Source organism: Camelina sativa, chromosome 11 (genome assembly GCF_030686135.1).
Source record: "Camelina sativa cultivar CO46 ecotype springtype chromosome 11, ASM3068613v1".
Taxonomy (NCBI): domain Eukaryota; kingdom Viridiplantae; phylum Streptophyta; class Magnoliopsida; order Brassicales; family Brassicaceae; genus Camelina; species Camelina sativa.
The window spans coordinates 25,423,230-25,446,973 of record NC_141890.1 but is presented as its reverse complement, the minus strand read 5'-3'; the positions used below and the strand labels follow the sequence as shown (position 1 = coordinate 25,446,973).

The window sequence follows — 23,744 nt, the reverse complement described above, 5'->3', positions numbered from 1 at the left end:
TACTACCTATTATCATCCGTATCTTTCAGGTAAGTTATCAAATTTTTTTTTAAAGTATTTCGTTTATTCAAAGTTCTACTTACGTAAAAAAAAATCTATTTTTAAAATTTATAGTCTCAAATTTCGCGATGGATGGTGAAAGTTCTAGAAAACTCAAAGAACCCATGTCCGATTTTGGATGGGAGGACGAAGCAGTCGACAAAGTTAAGAAGGCGTTTCAGAAATCTAGAGATGTGTCTCAAAAGGAAACGTCGAAACGATTCACTGCGATTATCGATATGGTGAAAGAGCATATGAAGAAGAAAGAAGAATCAACCGAACTCATGTGTCAACTTGAAACAATCGATGCTCAACTCACACTAATGAATGATATCTTGGAAGGACGCATCGATTTGATTGAAGAGTGTAAGAGGCTGGAAGACGTTAGGGTTGTTATTGAGAAAGATGTAAAAGATTGTGTTGTGCCTGATATTGATTGGGATAAACTTCGTATTTCATTTATTGGTTAACAATCTTTGTAATTTCAGTTTTAACATTTTAATAATTCGAATAAAATATTTATCCTTTTCAAAAATAAATTACCATAAATTTTTAATACAAATCTAACAAACCTAATATATTTTACTAAAATTGATTATATAAAAAGATATTGAGCTTTATGCGAAATAGAAAAGTTTGAAATAACGAGAACAAGTTTGGAAATAGAAATCAAAACGAAATTAGGTAAATGAATAAAAAATTAACTTTCTCATACAAAGATATGTATAACAAATATACAATAAGATGTGATTTCTAAACAGCAAACCAAAAAATATATTTTACACACTTCATAATATATTTTATAACTTTCTCATACAATAATGTTAAAATTCTTAAATTTGTTAATAATGATAATCTCCCGATATTATTTATGTGTGTTGATTTTGTATATATATATCTATATTCATTAGATGAATTGAGTGTATTAAATTTATTTAGAAAATCGGAAACATGACCACTGATTCTAATTCTTGTGTTTATGTTGCCGACTTGCATCCTTTACTCATTCAAAGAAGGATCAAGGTTAAAATTATCAGAAGATTTGTTTGCAGTGCTGCGTTGAATGACGTGATCGAGTTTGTGCTAGCGGATGATAAGGTAATAATACAAACATCTACTCCGAATGATAAGCGAATTTGAATAATATTTGATATATTTTTCACTCTAGGGTTCAAAGATACATGGAACTTTTGAAAGTCCAACGCTTCAAACCGTTTTTTAACGAAGGGAATTGGTTGATCTTATCTAATTTTGATATAACACCAGTTGTTAGAACTTTTAGGCCTACTACCCATCAATTCAAAATACTCTCAAGCAGCATGACTTCAGCGCAGCTGATACCTTCTTTGAATGAAAAAAATTATTTTTCATTCGTATCTTTCATAGATGTCCTTTCTGGCTCTCTAAATCCGAATATGTGTATTGGTAAGTAGTGTATCGATTATTTTAGTTGTCTTATATATTTTATATTAAATATTTGAAACTGAGTAAACAGTATTTATTCTGTTTTAGATTTAATTCGACGTCTCGTGCGTGTGGAAAGATCTGAATACCTTTTGGCTAACAACGTGCACACCAGACTTTTTTTTGAAATCGAAAACGAAGAGTAAGATTTCTTATTTATTTTATACAAACAATACTTTATTCTTTGGTTTTCTTATTTATTGTTTACTAATTTCGTATTCCTGTTAAAGTGGTATACGTTTGAGATGTCATCTGAGAAGAGGATATTTGGAGTATTTTTACGACAGCTTCCGTAAAATTGATGAAGGCATCATTATATGCATAATCAGATTCGGTCAAATTGATAATGTTGAAGGTGAGCGTTTAATATAAACTATTATGATAACTTTATGAGAATAAATACTAATGTTATGTTATGTTTTTAGGTCGTACAATGATTACTACCGCATGCAGTTGTACACAGATTCTATTCAACTACGCATGCCTTGAAGTTTCAAATATGCAAAATCACTTTGAAGAATCCGAAGATTAGTTTATGGTTTTACTTTATGGTTTTGTGTTTTTGGTTTCTTCTTTTATTTACGCATTTTTGTTTTCTTGGATGATAATAGTTAATTTTGAGATAAGACCACCTCTTTGAATTATAAGGCTTACTACACATAAGTTCATAATTCTATCAAACATCATGACTTTGGCACAACTGATACCTTCTTTCGATGAAAAAGATTGATTTCTTTAGTATCTTTCATAGATGTCCTTTCGTACTCTTTAGATCTGAATATGTGTCATTGTTTCAAATTTTTATTTTTGATCAAAAGATATTTATTTTGATTTTTAGATTTTATTGGCTGTCTTGTGCATGTTGAAAGCTCTGCTTACGTTTCAGACAGCAATGACCAACATCAACTTTATTTTGAGATTGAAAACGAAGAATGAATTTTGTATACAATACTAAAATATTTATTGTTTCCTTATTTTGAAAAATGTAATTCGTCTTCGTGTTCAAGTGAAATCTACAGCCAAAAGCAACTAGCGTTGTTGAGTTGGTTCACAATGAGGATGAAGCGAAGAATATACAGCCAAGAGCAACTTTGTATGAGGAGTTTTTCATGAAAAATGGAAAGAAGACTATCGACGAGTACTAGAGATGTCAATCGGGCTGGCCCGGCCCGGCCCAGCCCGAAACCCGTAAAACCCGCATATGTTTGAGCCCAGCCCTAACAGGGCTACAGGACTTTTCGGGCTTTCTCGGGCCTATCTTACCGATCAATAATTCAAACTTATAAGTCTTAAAAAACATTGTTTAAAGATGCATTGTAAAATAAATCAATCAAAATTCTAATAACTCGTTTATATTCACTACAACCAACTTAATTGAAAAGAAAAAGTTTAAAACTAAATAAAGTTTTATGCTTTAACCAAATAAAACTATATATAATTCATATAAAATATCATATATAAAAATTTAGATTAGAGTTTTAAACTTTATTTACAATAAATCATTAATCAAATATTGTAATCAAATAAAAATGTTAACAAAAAATACAAATATAATTGTTAAAGGGCTTTTCGGGCTGGCCCGAAAAACCCTATAGCCCAAACGGGCTGAGCCCGAAAGGCCCGATTTTTTCTGGACATATATATTTAAGCCCGAGTCCGGTATTTTTTCAGGGCCGGGCCGGGCCAGCCCACGGGCTTTGACCCTAATTGACATGCCTATCGACGACATCCTATATTCATTCGAGGTATTGTTAATCTAAACACAACGTACAAAATAATGAAAATTACAAAATAGTAATCATGATTGTATATATAGGTTCATACATGTGTGACAATTGGAACGATCTGTTCGGTCGAGACAGTGCCTAAGCGGTATTACATTGCATGCAAAGAATGTAGAAAGAAGGTTCAACCATATCCACTAAAGTCTGACAAGGGGAAAAAACGTCTATATTGTTGTGGTGTTTGCGATGACGATGTCAAAGAAGTTGATTACAAGTATGACTTACTTAATATGATTAGAATTGTGTTCATGCGAATATGTTGATTATTTGAATGCTTCTATGTCTTTTAGGTATAAACTCATACTACATGTGTCGTATGGAAGTTCTCCAAAGATTAAGCTGCTCTTTTTTGATGGTCTAGCCCAGCTTTTTGTTGGTAAAAAGGCTGATGAATTGGTTTCTCAAATAACCGAGGTACGTTCTAACAGGATAGACAATGTACTTTCTACCAGAATATAAATTTTTAGGAATCTATAGTAACATGCACTTTTCTTACAAATTTGAAACAATGGACAGGACGATCTGAACATCATGCCCGTTTCTCTTTCTGCTCTAATCGGGAAGACCATGCTCTTTAAGATTTCTATCACCACTGATAATTTGAAGAGTGACAAGGCTTCTTATGTTGTTGAAAAGTTTTGGGAAAAAGAGGATATGGTAAACCAGTTTGTCAAGGTAACATATTAAATTGATAATGTAGTCTATAAGATGATTAAATTAATTATTATAATTCCATAATGTGCTTATCTTTAATAAAATTGCTAGGAAACTTAAGGAAAAGTTAATGATAATTACCAAGAACTAGAACCAGCTGAACAAATTCTACAACTTATGTCGGAAGAATCAACATCACTTTCGTCGAAGAGGGAGCTGTCTGGAATCAATGAATAAGTCGTAAGAGGTCATAGCATGAGTACTAGGAAGAAAATCAAGATTGAAAAGCAAAATAGTATTATCCTTATGTTATAAATTATTTTGAAATCAATATATGCTTATGATATTTGTTTTTTTCAAACTTCAGATATTTAGTTGCGTTGATAAGAATATGATCATTTATTATTTATAAATTTAGAATTTATAAAAAGCTCTACATTTTATGATTCGCTAATAAAAAAATATAGTTTTATTTATAAGTTAAAATACGACAATCAGAACTAATCATGTTCCAGTTACTATTATTTTGCATACATACGACATAATCTAATCAAAAACAAAGAAATTGGTGATATTTTTCCCCTTATACAAGAAACATATATATACTGTCCTAAATATAATTATGATTATATAAATATATGTTAAGATAAATGAATAAATGTTAATTTAAATGTCAATGTTACAAAATTATGTGATATTATTATATGTTTGTGTAAATAAATAAGAAAATTTGTAGAAATAAAAAGATAATACCTCTGAACATCATATAAATTAAGAATTTCATAGCCCTAAAGTTCTATATATTTATAAAGAACGCAGAACGTTTCGATTGTATGCATACGATGAAATCTGAAAAATTACCAAAACGGAGAAAGAAGGATCCGATTCATGTAGTGAATACACAGGCTAACTAATATTCAGTTTGTTATAAAATAAAGTATGTTTTGACTTTAAATTTAATGTTCAAACGTATAAACTTAATTCAGGAGTAATCTAAAAACATGCAAGGATGATAAGAACGCGAACTCTTAAATCAAATAAAGTTCGAAAACGCAATCAAGGTCGTTTCTATATTCACATGTTATAGTATATACTAAATATTTTATTCATAATTTTTTTTTGGTGTTCACCTATGTACTTCCTACGCTGTTGCCTCTGATGCATGAAGATTTTGTATGTTGTATTGTTTCTGACTCTGAGTCAAATAACGATAGCGATACTGATAGCTCGATTGATGAATATGATTCTGAGTATCGTACTACGCCTAATGTAACATGCGAATTCACAGCTGTAACATCTGGGTTACAAATAAATGGTATTTTTGTAAAGCTAAACTTTCTTTTTGAAATAATTTTAAATATATATATATATATATATATATATATATATATATATATATAGACAGGTAAATTAATTTTGTGTTGCTAATGTTATCAGGTTATTATGATGAAGGAGATCCTTCGTATATATGTGAAAATTGTGGAGCATATATGTGGTACGGAGAATGGTTAAACAAGCGAGTAAAGAAGGCGAAACCGATTTTTGCATTGTGCTATAAAAAAAAGGAAAAGTCCAACTTCCCAAGCTGAAAACTCCACTGAATGCATTATCGGCGTTGTTATATAATCATGATGATAAGAGTGACAACTTCCGTGATAATATAAGAACATACAATATGATGTTTTCCTTCACGTCATTAGGTGGGAAAATAAACCATTCTATTAATAATGGTAGAGGGTCGTACATCTTTCAGATGTGTAGAGAAAACTATTATGGAGATATTTTACCTGAAACTGGAGAAAAGCCGACGTTCTTACAACTTTACATACATGACGTAGATAATGAAGTCCTTAACAGGATAAATGCGTTCGGGTCAGTTTCATAGCTTAAAAAAATATAATATTATATTGATGTGTTGCTAATGTTTTTTTTCCTTCAAAGAACATCTGGATCTATAGAGAAAATAAGACAAACAACTGTAGAACTTCTGAAAAGGATGCTTGATAATCATAATCCGCATCTACAGGCGTTTAGGACGGCTCGAGAAATATTTGATTTAACCAATACTGTGACAGATTTGAGGTTAAGAATTCCTGCAGAAAGAACTACTGATGCAAGGACTCATAATCTACCTACATGCAATGAGGTTGCTGGATTAATATCAGGTGATTTCAATCCTGGAGTATTCAAGCGTGACATTGTTATAGAAAGTCGTTTCGGCGGTCTGCAGAGAATAAGTTAACTCCATCCGGCTTACTTGCCACTTCAATATCCATTATTGTTTCCACATGGAGAGGATGGTTACAGGTTAGGCATTGACATTGGTTTTGTAGATACGGCTGGACCAAAAAGGAAAACAGTCTCGATGAGAGAATTTTATGCATTCTGAATATTTGAGAGACATCAAGAATCTTCTACGATTGTGATGTCGGAGAAATTATATCAGCAATTTTTGATAGACGCGTTCACAACCATAGAATCTAACAGACTGAAATATATTTCCATGAACCAAAACAAACTACGGACGGAAAGAATCGATAAAATAGTTGAAGCTGTTAATCAACGAAACGAAGATCTTGCAGAACACGGAAAAAGAATCTACATTCCTTCATCGTTTATCTAACAGGGCATGGTCTTAAGTTATATGATGCAACATTATGTAGACGCGATGGCTACTTGCAAGTGCTATGGTTTTCCCGATATTTCCATAACAATTACTTGCAACCCCAAATGGCCTGAAGTCGTTCGATATCTAACAAGGCATGGTCTTAAGCAAGAAGATAGATCAGATATATGCTGTCGGGTCTTTAAGATGAAGCTAGATAGACTAATGGAGCAAGTGAATAAAGAAAAAATTTTGGTGTTATAAATTCTGGTATGTTTCATATTATTAATTAATCGACTTTCTATACGTTACCGTGTTAAAACCCAAATTTATTAACAATGGCTTTTGTGTGTGTGTGCAGCTATGTATACAATAGAATTCCAGAAGAGAGGTCTGCCTCATGCAATCATGATTTTATTCTTGCATCCAGACTATAAAATGCGTACACCAGAAGATATTGATAGATTCATAAGCGCTGAGATTCCTGATAAAGAACTGGACAAGTACTTATATGAAGTTGTTTCTGAAGTGGTATTCATAATAGAGGAAGTTTTTGCATGAATAATGGTGCTGGTTATTCAATATACAAATGGAGGAAAAACAGGAGATTCGTGCATAAAAAAGGTTTTGATTGTGATAACAGCTTTGTAATTCCGTACAACCGGGATTTGTCTATCCGTTATCGTGCTCATATTAATGTTGAGTGGTGTAATCAGTCACGTTCAGTGAAATATCTTTTCAAGTATATTACCAAAGGGCCGGATTATATTAGAGCTAACGTAGGAGAGGAAGACGATCAAAATGAAATCAAGAAATTTTACAACTGCAGGTATGCCTGTTTATTAATTTCATATAAATTTAACCCTATTAATTTAATATTTATTTATAGTATTATTCTTTATTAGATATGTCTCCGCATGTGAAGCAGCTTGGCGGATATTGGCTTTTCCGATTTGCTATCGTACTACCCCCGTTGAAAAACTTCCGTTTCATCTTACTGGACAGGAATTAGTAGTTTACAACGAAGATGATCCTATTGCAGATGTTATGAAGCGTTCAGCCAGAAGATCTAAACTGTTGGCCTGGATGGAATGCAATAAAAAACATCCGGAAGGTAGAAGTCTCACTTATGCTGAATTTCCCAACATGTTTGTGTGGATTAATAGTAAAAAAATATGGCAACCAAGATCTAAGAGAAGAAAAAGGTTTGTAGTAGGCAGAATTACATATGTACCACCTTCTATAGGCCTGGCATATTACTTGAGAGGTCTACTTAATACAGTTCCAGGGGCCACAAGTTTTGATTTTTAAAGACGGTAAAAGGTAAACTGTACAAGGAATTTAAAGATGCCTGCTTTGCATTGGGATTATTGGATGACGACATAGAATATATTCTAGCTATAAAAGAGGCAAGTATGTGGTGTTTTGGGCCGTTTCTGAGGAAGTTGTTTGTCATACTATTGCTTTCGAAAAGTGTTTCAGTGCCTCTCGATCTCTGGGTCGCTACAAAAGATATATTGTGCAAAGATATTTTGTATTTGCAAAGGAACCGTACGAACAACCATGGTAAATACATAGTTTTTTATAAAATAGATATAATAAAATATAAAGTTACATTGATGTAGACGAACGTCTACGATTATTATTCTGATCATAAATATGTCAACTTAAAAAAAACTCTGAAATGCAGGTCTAATGTTAAGTCAGGATCAGATAACAAACCTATGCTTAGAGGAGATTGAAATGATTATGGGGTCCAATGGAAGCTCTCTATCAACTATTGTGAATATGCCTAAACCAGACCAATCTGTGATGGATAATAATGAGAATAGGTTTCTGATAAATGAGAGAAACTACATGCGTGATGAACAAAGAGAGGATTTAGAGAGGTTGTTACGTATGTCAACCGATGAACAACGAAGTGTCAACCGATGAACAACGAAGTGTCTACCTAGAAATTATTGAAGCTGTGAATTGTAATAAGGCAGGTATGTTTTTTGTTCATGGATTTGGTGGAACTGGAAAAACATTCTTGTGGAGTATTCTTGGTGCTGATATTCGACCTAGGGGTGATATTGTTCTTAATGTTGCATCGAGTGGTATAGCTGCTTTACTTATGGAAGGTGGCAGGACAGCTCATTCCAGATTTGGATTACCTAACCATGTTTTGACGCTGAAAAAGGGAGCACCTATCATGTTGCTTAGGAATATTGATCCTAAAGGAGGTTTATGCAATGGTACGAGATTGATTGTCACTCAAATGGCTAATCATGTTATGGAAGCAAGGATTGTAACAGGTAAAAGAAACGTCAACGATAAAGTTCTTATCCCTAGGATGTTTGTGTCGCCACCGGATGCAAAGTTTCCCTTTTGTATGAGGCGTCGTCAGTTTTCCATTGCTCTTGCATTTGCGATCACTATAAACAAAAGCCAAGGTCACACGTTGGAACATGTTGGATTGTATCTACCCAAGCCCGTATTTACACATGGACAACTATACGTTGCATTTTCTAGAGTGACAAGCAGAAAAGGATTAAAGATTTTGATTACAAATGAAGAAGGGAAATGTCAGAACAAAACCCTTAATGTGGTTTTCAAAGAAGTCTTTGAAAATATATGATTTTCTTTTAATCATCTAATATCTACTATAACGTTTCATTTCATACTATTGACATCCGATTTTTAGTTTTTTCCCCTTAATAATATTACCTTTTTACATATCAATATCTAAGTGTTTAGTTTTTAAAAATAAAAACATGAGAACATCTGCAATATTTTTACATAAATTATATTTTCTACATACAAGTGTGAGAAACCTTATATAAAAACTATATTAGTTTATATAATATTAGTATTTTGAATAATCCGACTAAAGTGAGAAACTAAAAAGATTAAGACGCAACGTTTAGTCGTGACTCTTTGTATTCTTACAAATCAAAAATCCCTTTTTTGTTTTCGACAACAGAGAAGAATCAAGAAAAAAACCTAATTTGAGAAAATCATGAAATTCGATTATATTGCTGATCTGTTTCCCGGAAGAACTAATTGGTGTATCAACGCCTAGGTCTTACATTCTTGGAGAGTCAGAGAGTTCTTTACCAAGCGAGTTCTTCTTCTTGTGGATGAAAAGGTTATAGTCGTTAGTTGAATGATTTTTACTTAAATTTTGAGTTCTAACAATTATTGTATATAAGACTTCTTACATAATTGTTGTTAAGCTGTGAAGGGTGACACAATTGATGCTCCTTATTTACCCGATACACTCGCTAACCTTCCTAAATATATAGAAGATGGTGAGTGGTACACTATTAGAAATTTCAAAGTGATCAATCCAACCGTGGAGGAGAGGAACACTCATCATCCCTATCAGATTAAATTTACGGGTAAAACCAAAATGAACCTGCTCGAATCATTGAGTCTCAAGAATTACTTTCGGTTCGAGGATTTGGATGACATAAAACGTGGAAGAATAGATCATCCCATCTCTTTCGGTAAAAATTTCTTTAATAGATTTTATATTATTTTGGAACAATCCATCATTATACTTAATGGGTATCTTTGTGTTCGGAAAATTAGATTCTTTTTAGGATCTTTGGAACTTTGTGTATTGGTCCTTCACATAAAAAAGAACGACTAACACTTTACCAAAAATAGATTAGAAATACTTTGTAAAACTAAATTCTGTCTTTTTTCCAAATTAGATGTTTGTGCGTGTATAATGGATGTGGAAGATAGAAGAAGGCCTGCGAGTATCATTGATATTAATGAAGTTGTTCTCATGTTGTTGAATGGCAGGTAAAAGATATTTACTCTACCTTTATGACTATTACATTTTAAAGTTGTCCCTGTTAAGATTTTTATTGATTTGATGAACATGTAGGTGTGAGACTGTGAAGTGTCGTCTCAAAGACAACTACGCTTCTCAATTCAGGACCATATGGCAATCAAGCGGGTGCCATCTCATATACAAATCCGAACTTGTGTTCTGTGTAACACGGTTTATGAGGGTTGGTGAATATGAAGGTATGTAACATAAGTTTTTCTGATATAATCATCATAATGTAATCAATAAATTCACCTAAAATTCTAAATCTCCATAGGTGCACCATGTCTTGAAAACACCTTGGACTCTTCGAAGATCTTCATAAAACCAGAATTCGAAGTACTGGAGCATCACCAGGCTATGTAAGATGTAATTATGTATATGAAATCAAATTATGTATGATGTTAAAGTAAAATTTCCTTAAAACACTTACATATTTACAGGACTGAATTTGCTGGATGTTATTACATAAACCATGTGATCAAGCAACAAGGTGAAAGCTCAGGAACTCAAGTGTAAAGAATGGGGCGTTGGCCGTTAATTTTTTCTTTTAGAATGTCTAAAAAATTTAGTATGTTGGTATTAACCGGAACTTGAAATCCAACTTTGTATTACTCTCATCTTTATTTTGTAGCTGAGATAATACATTATAATATATTATTTTGATCTATTGAAAATTGCTTACGCTTTTCAAAATTTGGAATCTACTTATTGAATTCCATAATCTGTTTTCTACAGTTTAGTAGATATTTTAAAGATTCAATTAATATTTCACATTGAGAGTATTATTTATATTTGGTAAAATAACATTTATGTATATATGCAAATACAAAAACTTCTTGACAATCCAATCAAACATTTAAAACTTTTTCAATAGATAAAAACACTATATTTAAATATGTCAATTAATACATATTAGTCATAAAATCAACATATTTGAGAGTGTTATTTATATACGTTAAAGTATCATTTCTGTATATATGCAAATACAAAAACTTCTTGACAATCAAATAAAACATTTAAAACTTTTTCAATAGATAAAACACTATATTTAAATATGTCAATTAATACATATTAAGTCATAAAAGCAATATATCATAAAGTTTAAAAACAGTTATTATTAAAATCTTAATACGGCGCTTTAAGTGCGGGTATCTCCCTAGTTTCTATTAAAGAAAAAGATTAAACATTTACTGAAATTACTGAAATCAAAAATTTTACTTGTTATTTTGGCATTGTTCAAAAGGAAAAAGATTCTTACTGAAATTACTTTCAAATATATAACTCCACGTTAAAAGTAAGTAGACTATTTTATCATTTAGTTTCAAATTTATCTCTCACATTAAGCGGAACTTCTACTTCTTAAGCTTCCATCTATGAAACCTATTTATCTATTTGGTTTAGATACATACAATTTTTTGCATTTGTGCATCGAATTAGGTCTTCATCTTATCATTTGGTCTTCCTCACTTATGTTCATACTCTAATTTGTATTACCAAAAGATTGTCTTCATCTTGTTCTTAAATTCTATTCTTAAAATATTGTCCCTCTACATGAAAACACGCAATTTAGGACTACAGTTTGTGACAGTCAAAGCATTTTTTGTCGCAAATATTTGTAACAATTTTACGATTATTTTGCAACTAATAAACGACTACTCATAAAGTAAAGGCAAAACCGTCACAAAATAAGAAGACGACTGAAGTTTTTACTCAAGAAAATATTGCATATCCAGTAAACGAAACAAAATAAGCGATCATATATTTTCGAATATAAAAAGTGTACATGAAGCACATTATACATCTACACATAAATGGTCTTCAAAAACAAAAACAAAAAAAAATTATAAATTAACTACAAATAATTTGCTTGTTCAAATTACCAAATAATTTGCTTGTTCAAATTACCAAATAATTTGCTTGTTCAAATTACCATGCTAGTTAAGCTCTTATCTATCACTAGATTCAAGATCAAAATGTATTTTTCTCACTTAACTTGGCCCTTGGCTATATCGTTAATTTTCTAGACAGTCAGAAACATAAAGTTCAGAACTAATAAATGCGACACAGTTTTCTTTTCCTTTTTTGTCGGTCTAAATACATTTCAAAGCTTTAAACAATATCTAGTGAATCAGTACCGAGATTGGAGTCACTCCAGGTATCATTTTGACAATCTTTAAACAACATTACATATATATCGAGTATATATTGTTCCTGTATTTGAAGGACGTGTGGCATGTGTCACAACGACTTCTTGGTTTCCGACTCGAGGACGTCTACATGGTGGTGGTCTCTTGGTTAATACTTGGGACGAAAATATCGTATTTGGCAATAGGAGCTCCACATGATCCTGATGGTGGAGGGGAGTATATATTTCTGGACCCATACCGCCACCTATTTCATGACTAAGATATTGAAATATTTAGTGATAAATCGTAGCTACTCTCACTTCCCGGATTTGAGAAATATATCAATGATCTTATAAAAACATTACCCACATATATATATTCAACTTGGTGGAGCCTAAAGATTGGAAAATCCATGATCTAATATTTTTTTTTTTCATTTTACTTTACTCTAGTCTTTACCAATATTTCAAAACATGGAAGACTGCAAAGGTTATAAATTGTGTGATTCTCTTGTTATGTGAACAGTGAACTAACCTGGTATACTAGCTTCAACAAGACCAATCACAAACATCAGGAAAAGCAGAAGACGTAGGAGACGAACATGTGACGTTTTCTTCATCACCATTGGCTCATCGTACCTTAAATAAACTAAAAGAAATTATGAGAAACTATAAATAGATAAGAGACTTTTATATTTTGATGCCAGTATATGTTATTAAATATAGCATATTAAAATGAGCTCGGTTGGTAAGGCTAGTTGCTATATTTTCCAACTAATTTTCCTCTCCCCGCGTTACGACTTACGACTTATTTGCATGACTGCATCTACGAAAACTGATTTTTAATGGTTTTATTACCAATAATCAACAAGTCGAAACTCTTTATTTCTTTGTAGTCTTGACGATTTCACACAGCCATGAGCCATCGAAGACCAAAACGCATGTTGTTAATACCCCACGTGTTTGTTTTTGGTTTAAAGATAAAATAAATTAGGCATGGGCATTCGATTTTTTCGGGTTATTTGGTTCGGTTTAATCAGTTTTTCAATTTTTTGGCTTTTTTAAAATCATACCGAATTTACCCGAAGAAAAGTTTGGTTCGGGTTATTTGGTACGGTTATCTGAAGAATTTAACATTCCGAAAAAAATATATTTCGATTAATTTAAATTGAAATAGACCAAAAAAAGAAAAATCATATGCCTACTTCAAATAAATACAGGACCCAATAAATACAGCTAAAAATAGGCCACGATAGAAGCGAGCCCATTAAAAATATACCATTACAAACCTTAGTGAGTAAGTCCAAAAAAACGCTTCAGATATGTACCAAGTAACTCTTAACCAATGTACTTTCTAAGTAAGTAGTTACACCAAAAAGACAACATCATATATAACAAGTTCAAAAGTCACATAATTGACTCAGTAACATCCATTCACTAGAAGAAAACTGACTATTTTTAACGTCTGAAAAACGCTATCTAACGCTACAATAACGTTTTAAGAGACGTTGTATATGTGTCCGTCATCGTAGGTTTAGATAGCATTTTTTTGGTCTGCTGTCATATTGTAGTAATTTTGTAATATACAATAGCGTTTGTATGTATGCAATTAAATATTATCTCATTTGTATATATAATGCAATTTTTATTTTATTTTATTCTGTTACCAATTTTAAATTCCAAAAACCTCAATTTCAATTTACAAGAACAAAAATAATGAATATTATTAATTATAAAAATTTACAAGTACAACAAGTCTTTTTTATAGATGTCGAACTTAACAATTGAGTCTAATGATGTGAACAGAATTAAATGAGAAAAATCATGATCTTTTGTTGCTCATCTTCTTGTTATTTTTGTTGAGCGTTTCGTCTCTTGTGCTGCTTCCGAAGATTGTTTGAGTTTATGTTTTCATATACTCCTTTCCTTCAACTTAATTTGACTTGTCTCTAGCTTGATTCACTTCCTCACGAACCTCCATACACATCATTCTTAACTCTGAAAGATAAAACTACAAAATAACTCGATCTGTATATCTGAAATGAAATAAGAAAAAAGCTTCATAGATTGGTACTCAAAAATACTAAAACTCTAATCACACTCAAATAAAAACAGAGTCAACCCTTAAATCAGATAAATCTAGAGATTTTACCTTGTGAACAAGAAAACTATCAGTGAGGAATAAAAGCAAACACTTGGTGGGTGCATTTGTTCTTTCTCTTGTCTGGTTAATCTCTTAAACGAGCCCAGCGGAGAAAACTTTCTTGCACAGATCTGATAATAAACCTACAAAATTAGCTAACCCAGAAACAAAATTCACATCAACAATTAAAAACCTTGTCAGAAAATCAAACCAATCGAGAAAAAAATTGGAGAAACAAGTCACGAAGAAGAGAGAGAGAGTACTCGTTTAGAGAAGTGACTAAGTAAAATTGGTTGATGAATCGTGCATTCAGAGGAGGAAATAGATCTAAGAGATGAGGGAAGAAGTAGTGCGGATCTAGAACGCATAATCTAGGGTTTTGTTGAATCTCGAGGCCATGGAGAGGAGGAAGAACCCGAGACGCGATAATACTGGATTCGGATCTGAAGAATTGGAAACAACAGAGACGGAGGAGATTTAGACGATGCCCAATCTGAGATTTGGAGGAGTGTTTCCATCGTAACTATGTAACAAAATTCGAAGATCTGAAGCAGGATTATTGTACCAGTGAAGAGAACAAGAATTAGAGGGAAGATAGAGAGAGCTAGTCATTGGACTTAAGGGTTTATGTTAAGGTGTTTCTCGTAAAAGAAGATATTGTGTGTTGAAGAAGGAGATGAGATTGTGTATTTTTGTGTGTCGTTTAAGTGTTAGGTCAATATTCTTTATTAACTTAATCATTTTTTTTTTGTTTGGGGGACAACTTGAGTTTAGATACAATTTTTGTTAAAATATTGGCAGACAATGAAATTTTATTATTCATAACGTTTATCACCTTAGAAACGCTATAAAAAAACGACATAGATCAACCATAGCATAAACACATAAACCGCTATATTAAAGTGCTATTAATACTCATTTTTCTTGTAGTGATTGTTCAAAAGAAGAAGGTATGTACTGACTCAATACCATCCATCGTTTAAGGCTGCAGACTGCTTGCTACTCCATATCAAAAACAGAAAGGATAAAAGAGTAGCTTCCATGATCCTAGGCTGCAGACTGTTAGTCAACATCAAAAAGACAAAAGAGCAGCTTCCGTTTCAAACCTGTAATCATTGAAACACAACACATATTAGCATCTGAACTAGGCATACATTATTACATTCAATCAGAGAAAGTGAAATAGAAAGTGAAGAATACGTAACTTATACTAAAAGTTATTGAGTGAGCATTGCATTCCGAGAATCTACAGAAGCAAACATATTGTTAATTACTATAAAGAGTTAAACTTGTAAACACAACTAAATTTGATTACTTACCAAGAGACTCAAAGATCACAGCTTCTTCCAACATTTGCACCAAGTTAACAACTTCTGCTTGTGTTTTAAAAGAAACCTGCAACCATTGTTGAGTGCATAACAATATTTCAACCATATAAGGAGTCAGAAAACTCTTATATGGATCCAATATCTGGACACTAGTACTGAAAACTGATTCTGAACCTACTTATGAGAATTGGATATCTAGAACATCTTTAGCAACTTCTGATAATATAGGGAACTTTTGGCTATTACACTTCCACCAAGACAGAACATCATAAGGGAAACCCAAAGTAGTCTCCATTCTTATTTCAGTTTTTTTCATTCAAGTAGATATCCAACTCACTGCAACCATCTACCTTTCTCTTAGAGTTAACTAACTTATTGTAGATAACTTCCATCCCTTCACAACCATCCTCATCATCATCATCAGATAATTCACAAGTAGTAGTAGGTGCTGGCTCCGAGTCAGTTGGTTCGTTAACCTCAACAGGTTTACTAAGTCTCAAATTATATTCCTCATACATTTTTTTCATTACACTTAAGACTGAACCACTAAGCTGCGCACATTTAATGGAATCCTTACCATAGAGTTGCTCGATGCATAGATTAGCAAACTGCATCTTGTTGCGGGGATCAAAAACAGAAGCCGCATTCACAAGCGGATTCATATTTATCAACCCATCCCAATATTTTTCAAATTTATCTCTCATTATGTGTGTATTCTTTCTGTCCTTCTCATTACTGTTGCCACACTTGGTAATGAGATTTCTTTCAATGTTTACAATCTCATTGTAACAAAGACTGGAAGTCACTGTTGTTGAAGCAGAGAATAGTAGAGTACACTTGTAAAAGTTCTTGAAAAACTTAACTAACCTTGAAACATCTTCCTAATCAGAAAAGGGGTGGTCCAACCCGTTTTTTTTTTGTATGCTCATCGATTTCAAGGAAATAATCATCATACAGTTTGTCTTCACTCAACATCCTCTCAAATGGTACTCTTAACTTTAGAACAGAAGTCAACATCAAATACGTTGAATTCCACCTTGTGAGAACAACCATAGGCAAACTGCCTCTACAAACCTTTCCCGAATCACACCTCATAGCAAATGACTTCACTCGATTGAAATACCTGACATACTTGATAGCATTCCTAATAGAAACTATACTAGGCTTTGCTACTTTAAGACTATCTCCCACAATCAGATTGAGGATATGGGCACAACATCTCATATGAATGAAATCTCCATCTCTCCCTAATGTTTCTCCTCCTTTGAGCCTCATCTCAACCTTGAACTCTTTCAAAGCCTTATCATTTCCTTTAGAATTGTCAACTATAATAGTAAACACTTTCTGAATCCCTCATTCTTCTAAGCAATCCAGAAGCTTCCCAACAATTGTGGCTCCTTTATGATCTCTGTCCACCTTGAAACTAAGTATCCTTTTTTGCATTTCCTAATTCTCATCAATCCAAAAATCTGTGACAACCATGTAGTTGACAGAAGTTGTTGAAGATACCCAAATATCGGTGGTGAGAGAAATCCTTTGCTTCTGAACACTAAACAAATGCTTGACCTCCTCTTTCTCTTGTAGATAATTCCAGAAATGTCTCTACGACATGTCTTTCTCGAAATTTTTGTAAATAGGCTGGATGTTCAAATAGAAATGCTTCCAACCCTCAGATTCCACAAATGAGAAGGGTAACTCATTCACCACAACCAGCTCATTAACAGATCTCCTAAAGAGCTAAGGATCATACTCAATAACCCTCATATTCCCACTCTTATCACCACATAAGATATTATGTTTCTCCCTTTCAACATGATCCTTGTACATTTTACATCTCTCTATGTGACCTTTCATCGGACTAGTCCCTACTGTTTTCGTGTCACATCCAATCTCTGTACCACAATACCTACAGTTGGCATACTTTCATCCTCTACCCTTTGTATGAAGTGTTGCCATACCTCTGCTCGTTTAACATATTTTTTCTTTGGTTTTGGTGGTAAGCCAGATTCTGGTGTCGCCCTCTTCTTTCTAGTCGCACCATGTTCTTCTTGGTTACAGGTTCTCCCGTCACAGCAGGTTCCTCTTTGTTGTTACCTTGACAAGCCATCTACAAAACAAAGTACAAGTTTAGCATTAGAAAAAGTAAACTCAATCGATTTACAAAATTTAATATAGGGTTAGAGTTTGATCTTTGAAATCCAAAGATTAACAAAAACACAACTTCATAAATAAATCCAGATGAAGAAAGATGAAAAAAATAAATTGGTTAAGGATTTTGTTTCAAATATGAAATTAAAGATAGTGTTATAAATAATTATCGATCCATTAGTGTAAACCGCACACCCTGATATTGTATCCCTATATATATGTTGTATATATCTTATGGAATTGAAAATAATACAAAAGAACAATTCCCTAAAACTTTTGTTTTAACACGTTATCAGCACGCTTTACCAGCCGTCACCGACTTCTCTAATTTTCTCCATCGAACCCTAACCATCTGAGCCAGCAAACACAAATCTCTGCCGTCTTTGCATCTGCTCCCGATCTCACCATCATCATTTACAATAGAGATAATTAAACTCACCTTTAATAATTGATCAGCTTATATATTATTTAGTATACGTTTCATAAGTTGAACATGCGTTCTCATGCATATCCACTTAATTATTTAATTTATGTGGTTACGAAAGTTTTATTGCAATTCCATCTTACCCTAAGTTTTCGATCAAATAATTACTTAATTGTTATAATACTTTATTGTTAGGGTTCGTTGACTTCTCCGTTTAGTTTCTGTTTCTGGTTTGGTAAATCAGTAGATTCTTCTAGCTGGTTCAATTATTGATAATTGCCTTCGTGTTGATGTCCAAATCGGTTATAATTAAAGAGTTTAGTTTGGTGAAATAGAATGTTGAAATTCTCTTTATAATTCGGTGCCGGAGCACAATAAATCGGGCTACAAAATGTACTAGACGAGTTTAAATGAATAAAAGGAAAGACAAAGGACGAGCTACAAGCTTGTCGACTTTAGGCTTTTGGACGAGAGAACAGTCGATTGCATGTTGTTTTTATAACCGTTTTTGTTCCCTTTTCGCATATCCCCTTTTTGAACACTGTACATCTGTATTTATAGGTAATCGTGTCGGTTCGTTCCTCGAAAAGACCAAACTATCCCTTCTTTGCCTTGAGGTTATTTGGGCCTTTTCTGGGCTGGACCTTATGTAGGGGTGAGAATCTACCCCTAACAGTATCCCCCCACTTTCAGTTTGTAGCTTTGTGGAGAGCTTTATGAGGTCGTCGATCGTCCGTCAGATTCCGCTTCGTTGACCGCCATTTTTTTAATCCTAGTCGTCGATCGGCCTATCGTTAGGCGACAAGTCAAATGCTGAGCGGACAAGTAATGAGCATTCGAAAGGTCCTTGGATGGACAAAACTCAAGAAAGCGAAGAGTCGTGCGTGGGCTATCACGGTGTTTGAGGGATGCTGTCAAATCACCACGCGTCGAGCTTGTTACGCGTGAAATTTGGAAACTGAAGAGCCGCATTACACCCAATTCCGAAATGATGACGCCTCGGGGACTCCTCCTTTTTCCTATAAATACCTGGATTTTCTTCACTTTTCCAATTTTATTTCCGAGTTGTTTTCTTTGCTCCCATCATTTCAGTTATTCTCTTCCTTTGCCTTTTACTCGTCTATTTTTGGTTTTCTTAAAGCTTTCCTATGATTTCTCCCCGGTCCACTTCGTCCGATTCCTCTGCGGTGAGCCATCTTCGCCAAGCTACTTCATCCGACTCCGACGATACGACCAGATCTGGTCGTTGCAAGGCAAGATCCCTAGTGACGAGTCCTGTTACTTCAGATTCGCCTTCTAGTTCCGACGCGGCTGGGTTATCCGAGTTTCAACGCCGCATATCTTCCAGTTCGGCTACTCCTAGCTCGTCTGGTCTCCCTTGCAGGACTCTTTCCCGTGTCGACGAGGATCTAGATGATGTCAACATTCTGGTGGATTGTATTGTTAAACGTGGATCTCTTCCGGTAATTGCCGACCTTCCGGGGGCCAAATGACATATTCTCTCCTACGTTCCCAAATCCTCCTCTAAGCTTGAGTCGACTCTGAAGGCGGTTAGGCTTGGAAAACTCTCTTCTCATCCCGCCATTATCGCTCTAGAATGGAACCATTGTCCCTAGGATGCTCCTGAGGGTTTCAACTGTCTCTCGGAGAAACGTTTTACCGACTGTGGGGTTACCTTTCCCCTCCCTCCCTTTCTGATGTCGTACTTTGCTAACCGTGAGGTAGCACTCTCTCAGTTTGCTCCGGCTACATTTCGGAATGTGGTCGGCCTCTCGATTTTTGCTAAGAGAGCCGACGTCCGACTCACAGTCGACCACTTCGAGGAGCTCACTCGTTAGACGGTGACTGATAGGAAGAAGAAACCTGGTACCCACTACGTTAGCTCACATAAGCCACTGCTCAACGAAGGGGCGAAAGGGAAGACTTATAACTGGGAGGGATCGTACTTCTTCTTAAATGTGGTTCCGGGGGTTGTTGAGGATCCTACGATCCCCTTGTTTTCTGGGTGGAACCTTTCACCTGGTAGCCGATCCTGATCCATGACTTGTCTTTGTTCCTTGGGCGTTGCCGTTGATCTCATTTTGTTCTTTTTTTTCAGTTGTTGTCCCGAGGTGCCTTCTTCCTTAACCTTACGCCTTCCAAGCCAAAATCGACGCGATACAGGCTGCGAGACCTTACATTTGGCCAGGAACTGATTCGAAGAGAGGAGGTCGCCTGAGAAAAGAGCAAGCGTCCTTGAAAAAGAAACCTGTCACTCGTCCAACAGGCACCCCTTTTTTTTGGTGCCTTTGTTATACCGCTGGAAATTCGACCTTGGCTAACAAAATTCTTTTTTAGCTAAAACAATTGGAAGGCTTAATCTGGACGTCCATGATGTGTCTGCCCGCTATCGTCGAACATCTGAGCCTTTTTCTTTGCCTCTCATGTCTTCTCGCTCTGAGAGTCAGTCTGACGTTCGCCCACCCAGTACCGACTTGTCGCTGAAAGCTCTCTCGCTCCCTTGCGATTCTCGTTTAGCCGAGGCTCGTGCGGGTAAAAGGCCCGTCAAGGAATCATCTCCTCTTCCTCCGATTCACTATGTTGGTTCTACCGAGACTCTTCCTCAAGGAAAGAAGGTTATGAGCGGTTCGAGGAATTGAGACGAGCCAGTTTAGAATCCCTCCAACAAGAGGGAAGGTCTAAAATCCGATCGATATGACCCGTAGAAGAAGCAGAAGACAATAGATTATCGCAGAGATTTTCACCATACCTCAGCTGCTCGGTCTTTTCCAAACGACTCGGTGGCGTGTACGGATTTATTCCGCAAGATTCACTATGGTTCTGGTCGTCTTTTGCCGATCAAGAAGATGAGTGAGAGTGAGAAACTCATCGACATAGCAAATGCTTCCTTCGAGGTTCGTCTTCCGTGACCTCTATTCCTTTATCACTTTTGTCTTGTCTTTGAGTCTTGGATCTTTACTCTTGTCTTGATACTATTGTACCCTATACACCTTATCACGCGTATAAACCATCTGGCTTCGTGCTACGAGCATCGTGTACGTGGCTTTGAGTCCTCTTGTCCGGGGTCCTCGGGTTCTTCAGCTGAAAGGATCAAGAAGCTCGAAGACCACCTGGAGGAGGCACTTGGCTCCAACTAAAGGGTGAGTGACGAGGCTTCTAGGCTGTTTTAGAGAAGGATGACCTTCTCTCGAAGCTTAAGGCATCTGAGGGTTCTTGTGTCAGGCTTCAGCTTGCTCTGAACTGCGAGACGAAGAGGCTGAGGGACCGTCGCGGGGAGTTTGATTTTTATTAGAAGATTCACGCCTACCGAAAGCTGGCCAACCGTGCGCAGAAGCTTCTGGACAGGCACAGAGCGCATGCTGAAGCGATCGAGGGATCCAGGTCGAAGTTCCTCGAATACAACCAAGCCATAGGGAACGTCCGAATGCTCGAGGCACTCATCGTCGACGGTCAGATTTCCCTTTTGGTGAATGGTGTGAAGGAAGGGGTCGCCGCTGTGGTGTCTCAGTTAAAGGAGGAGATCCTCGGGATTGATATCCCATACATTAGTGCCGAGGATTTTGATATCTCTTTTGTTTTTGTCGATCCTATTCCTGATTCCCCCAAGTGGATTTCCTCTCCGGACAGTGGAGAGATTGTCGGGCAAGAGGGTGAAGAAGAAGAGGGCGACGGGCCTGAGCGTGAGGATCTACCCCTAACACTTCGTAACAGAGATCTTCCACTCTCGTAATTTTGTGCGTCATATTCAAATTGTTATATGGTTTTGTGTGGTTAATTCTCTCAAACCAAAAACATAACTTATTAATTTATTGTGATGTCATCAAAAACTGTTAATCTCAGAATTCTCTGTATTATTCACGGTGAATCAAGCACAACTATTTATACAGGGCACACATATTATCTAGATCCTATATTCTAGTGATAGAGACAAATCTCTAGTTCATACATGTATATCAGTATATCATAAACCATGGATGAGACCAAATTTATGCTAGGTATATTGCTAATACTCCCCCTCAAGGTGGTGCATGAAGGTCTCGAATGCCCATCTTGCCAAGAAGATAATAGAGTTGCAGACGACCCAGTGCCTTGGTTAGTAAGTTAGCGAGCTGTTCAGTTGTGGGGACATGGTCTGTAGAAATGGTCCTTGCCTGAACCCCATCACGAACGAAATGGTAGTCATTTTCAATATGTTTAGTGCGTTCATGGAAGACTGCATTTTTGGAGATGTGAATAGCAGCTTGTTTATCACAGTACAGAGGAATGGGACGTGATTGCGTAATACCAAGAGAAGTAAGAAGCTTCCTTATCCAAAGAATTTCTTGATACGTCCATGCCATGGACCGATACTCTTTCTCGGCAGAAGAACGAGAGACTGTATCCTGTTTCTTGGTCTTCCGAGAGACTAGGGAATCTCCAAGCATGATGACATAACCCGAAAGCGATCGACGTGATAGCGGACATGCAGAGTAGTCAGAATCACAATAAGCAGAAACAAAGAGATCAACATCAGAGCTGAGGAATAAACCTTGTCCAGGAGAACCGTTCAAATAGAGAACGACCCGTAAAGCTGCCTCCCATTGTTTCAAGCGAGGTTCCTTGAGAAACTGAGCAAGTAAGTGAACTCAGGGCGAGTGACGGACAGATAGACAAGACGGCCCATGAGACGACGATACGCTGGAGGATCCGAATAGAAGTCCCCTTCAGCACGCGCAAGAGTGTGATGCTGTTCCATAGGAGAAATGTCTGGTTTACAACCAAGCAGACCACATTCGGTAATAATATCAAGGGCATATTTTCGCTGGGACAGATAAATGCCAGCATTACTTCGATAGACTTCTATACCCAAGAAGAACTTCAACGGCCCCAAGTTCTTCGTGTGAAAGCATTGACTGAGTTAGGCTTTAAAGTCTACAACAAGATCAATGTCATCACCCCCAATGATAAGATCATCGACATAGACCAAAACCAAGACAGTGGAATTGCCTTTGAAGAGAGTGAACATGGAGTAATCAGAATAATTCTGTTTGAAACCGAACTTAAGAAGCGCTTGAGATAACTTGGCAAACTAACACCTTGGAACCTGTTTAAGACCATAAAGAGACTTTTGTAACCTGCAGACCTGATTGGGAGCAGTTGCAGTAAAACCAGGAGGTAACTTCACATATACATCTTCTTCCAAATCACCATGCAAAAATGCATTG

The 23,744-nt window shown here is 35.4% G+C and overlaps 1 protein-coding gene and 1 long non-coding RNA gene across 2 annotated transcripts; one reads left to right on the top strand and one right to left on the bottom strand.

Annotated features, from left to right (window-relative positions):
* Window positions 1–8,536: 8,536 nt before the first annotated feature.
* On the top strand, window positions 8,537–9,166 carry LOC147934374 (uncharacterized). The gene has a single exon (XM_087472608.1). The coding sequence runs from the start codon at window positions 8,537–8,539 to the stop codon at window positions 9,164–9,166; it is 630 nt and encodes a 209-aa protein (XP_087328734.1).
* A 3,256-nt stretch (window positions 9,167–12,422) lies between these two features.
* Window positions 12,423–13,158, bottom strand: LOC104724067 (uncharacterized). Its single transcript, XR_757500.3, has 2 exons — window positions 13,033–13,158; window positions 12,423–12,774 (listed from the first exon to the last, which is right to left on the bottom strand). It is a non-coding gene; the product is annotated as an uncharacterized LOC104724067 (long non-coding RNA).
* Window positions 13,159–23,744: the final 10,586 nt, after the last annotated feature.

Excerpts from the sequence above, each read along its gene's own strand:
- LOC147934374 (XM_087472608.1), top strand. The coding sequence starts at position 8,537 with ATGTTTTTTGTTCATGGATTTGGTGGAACTGGAAAAACATTCTTGTGG.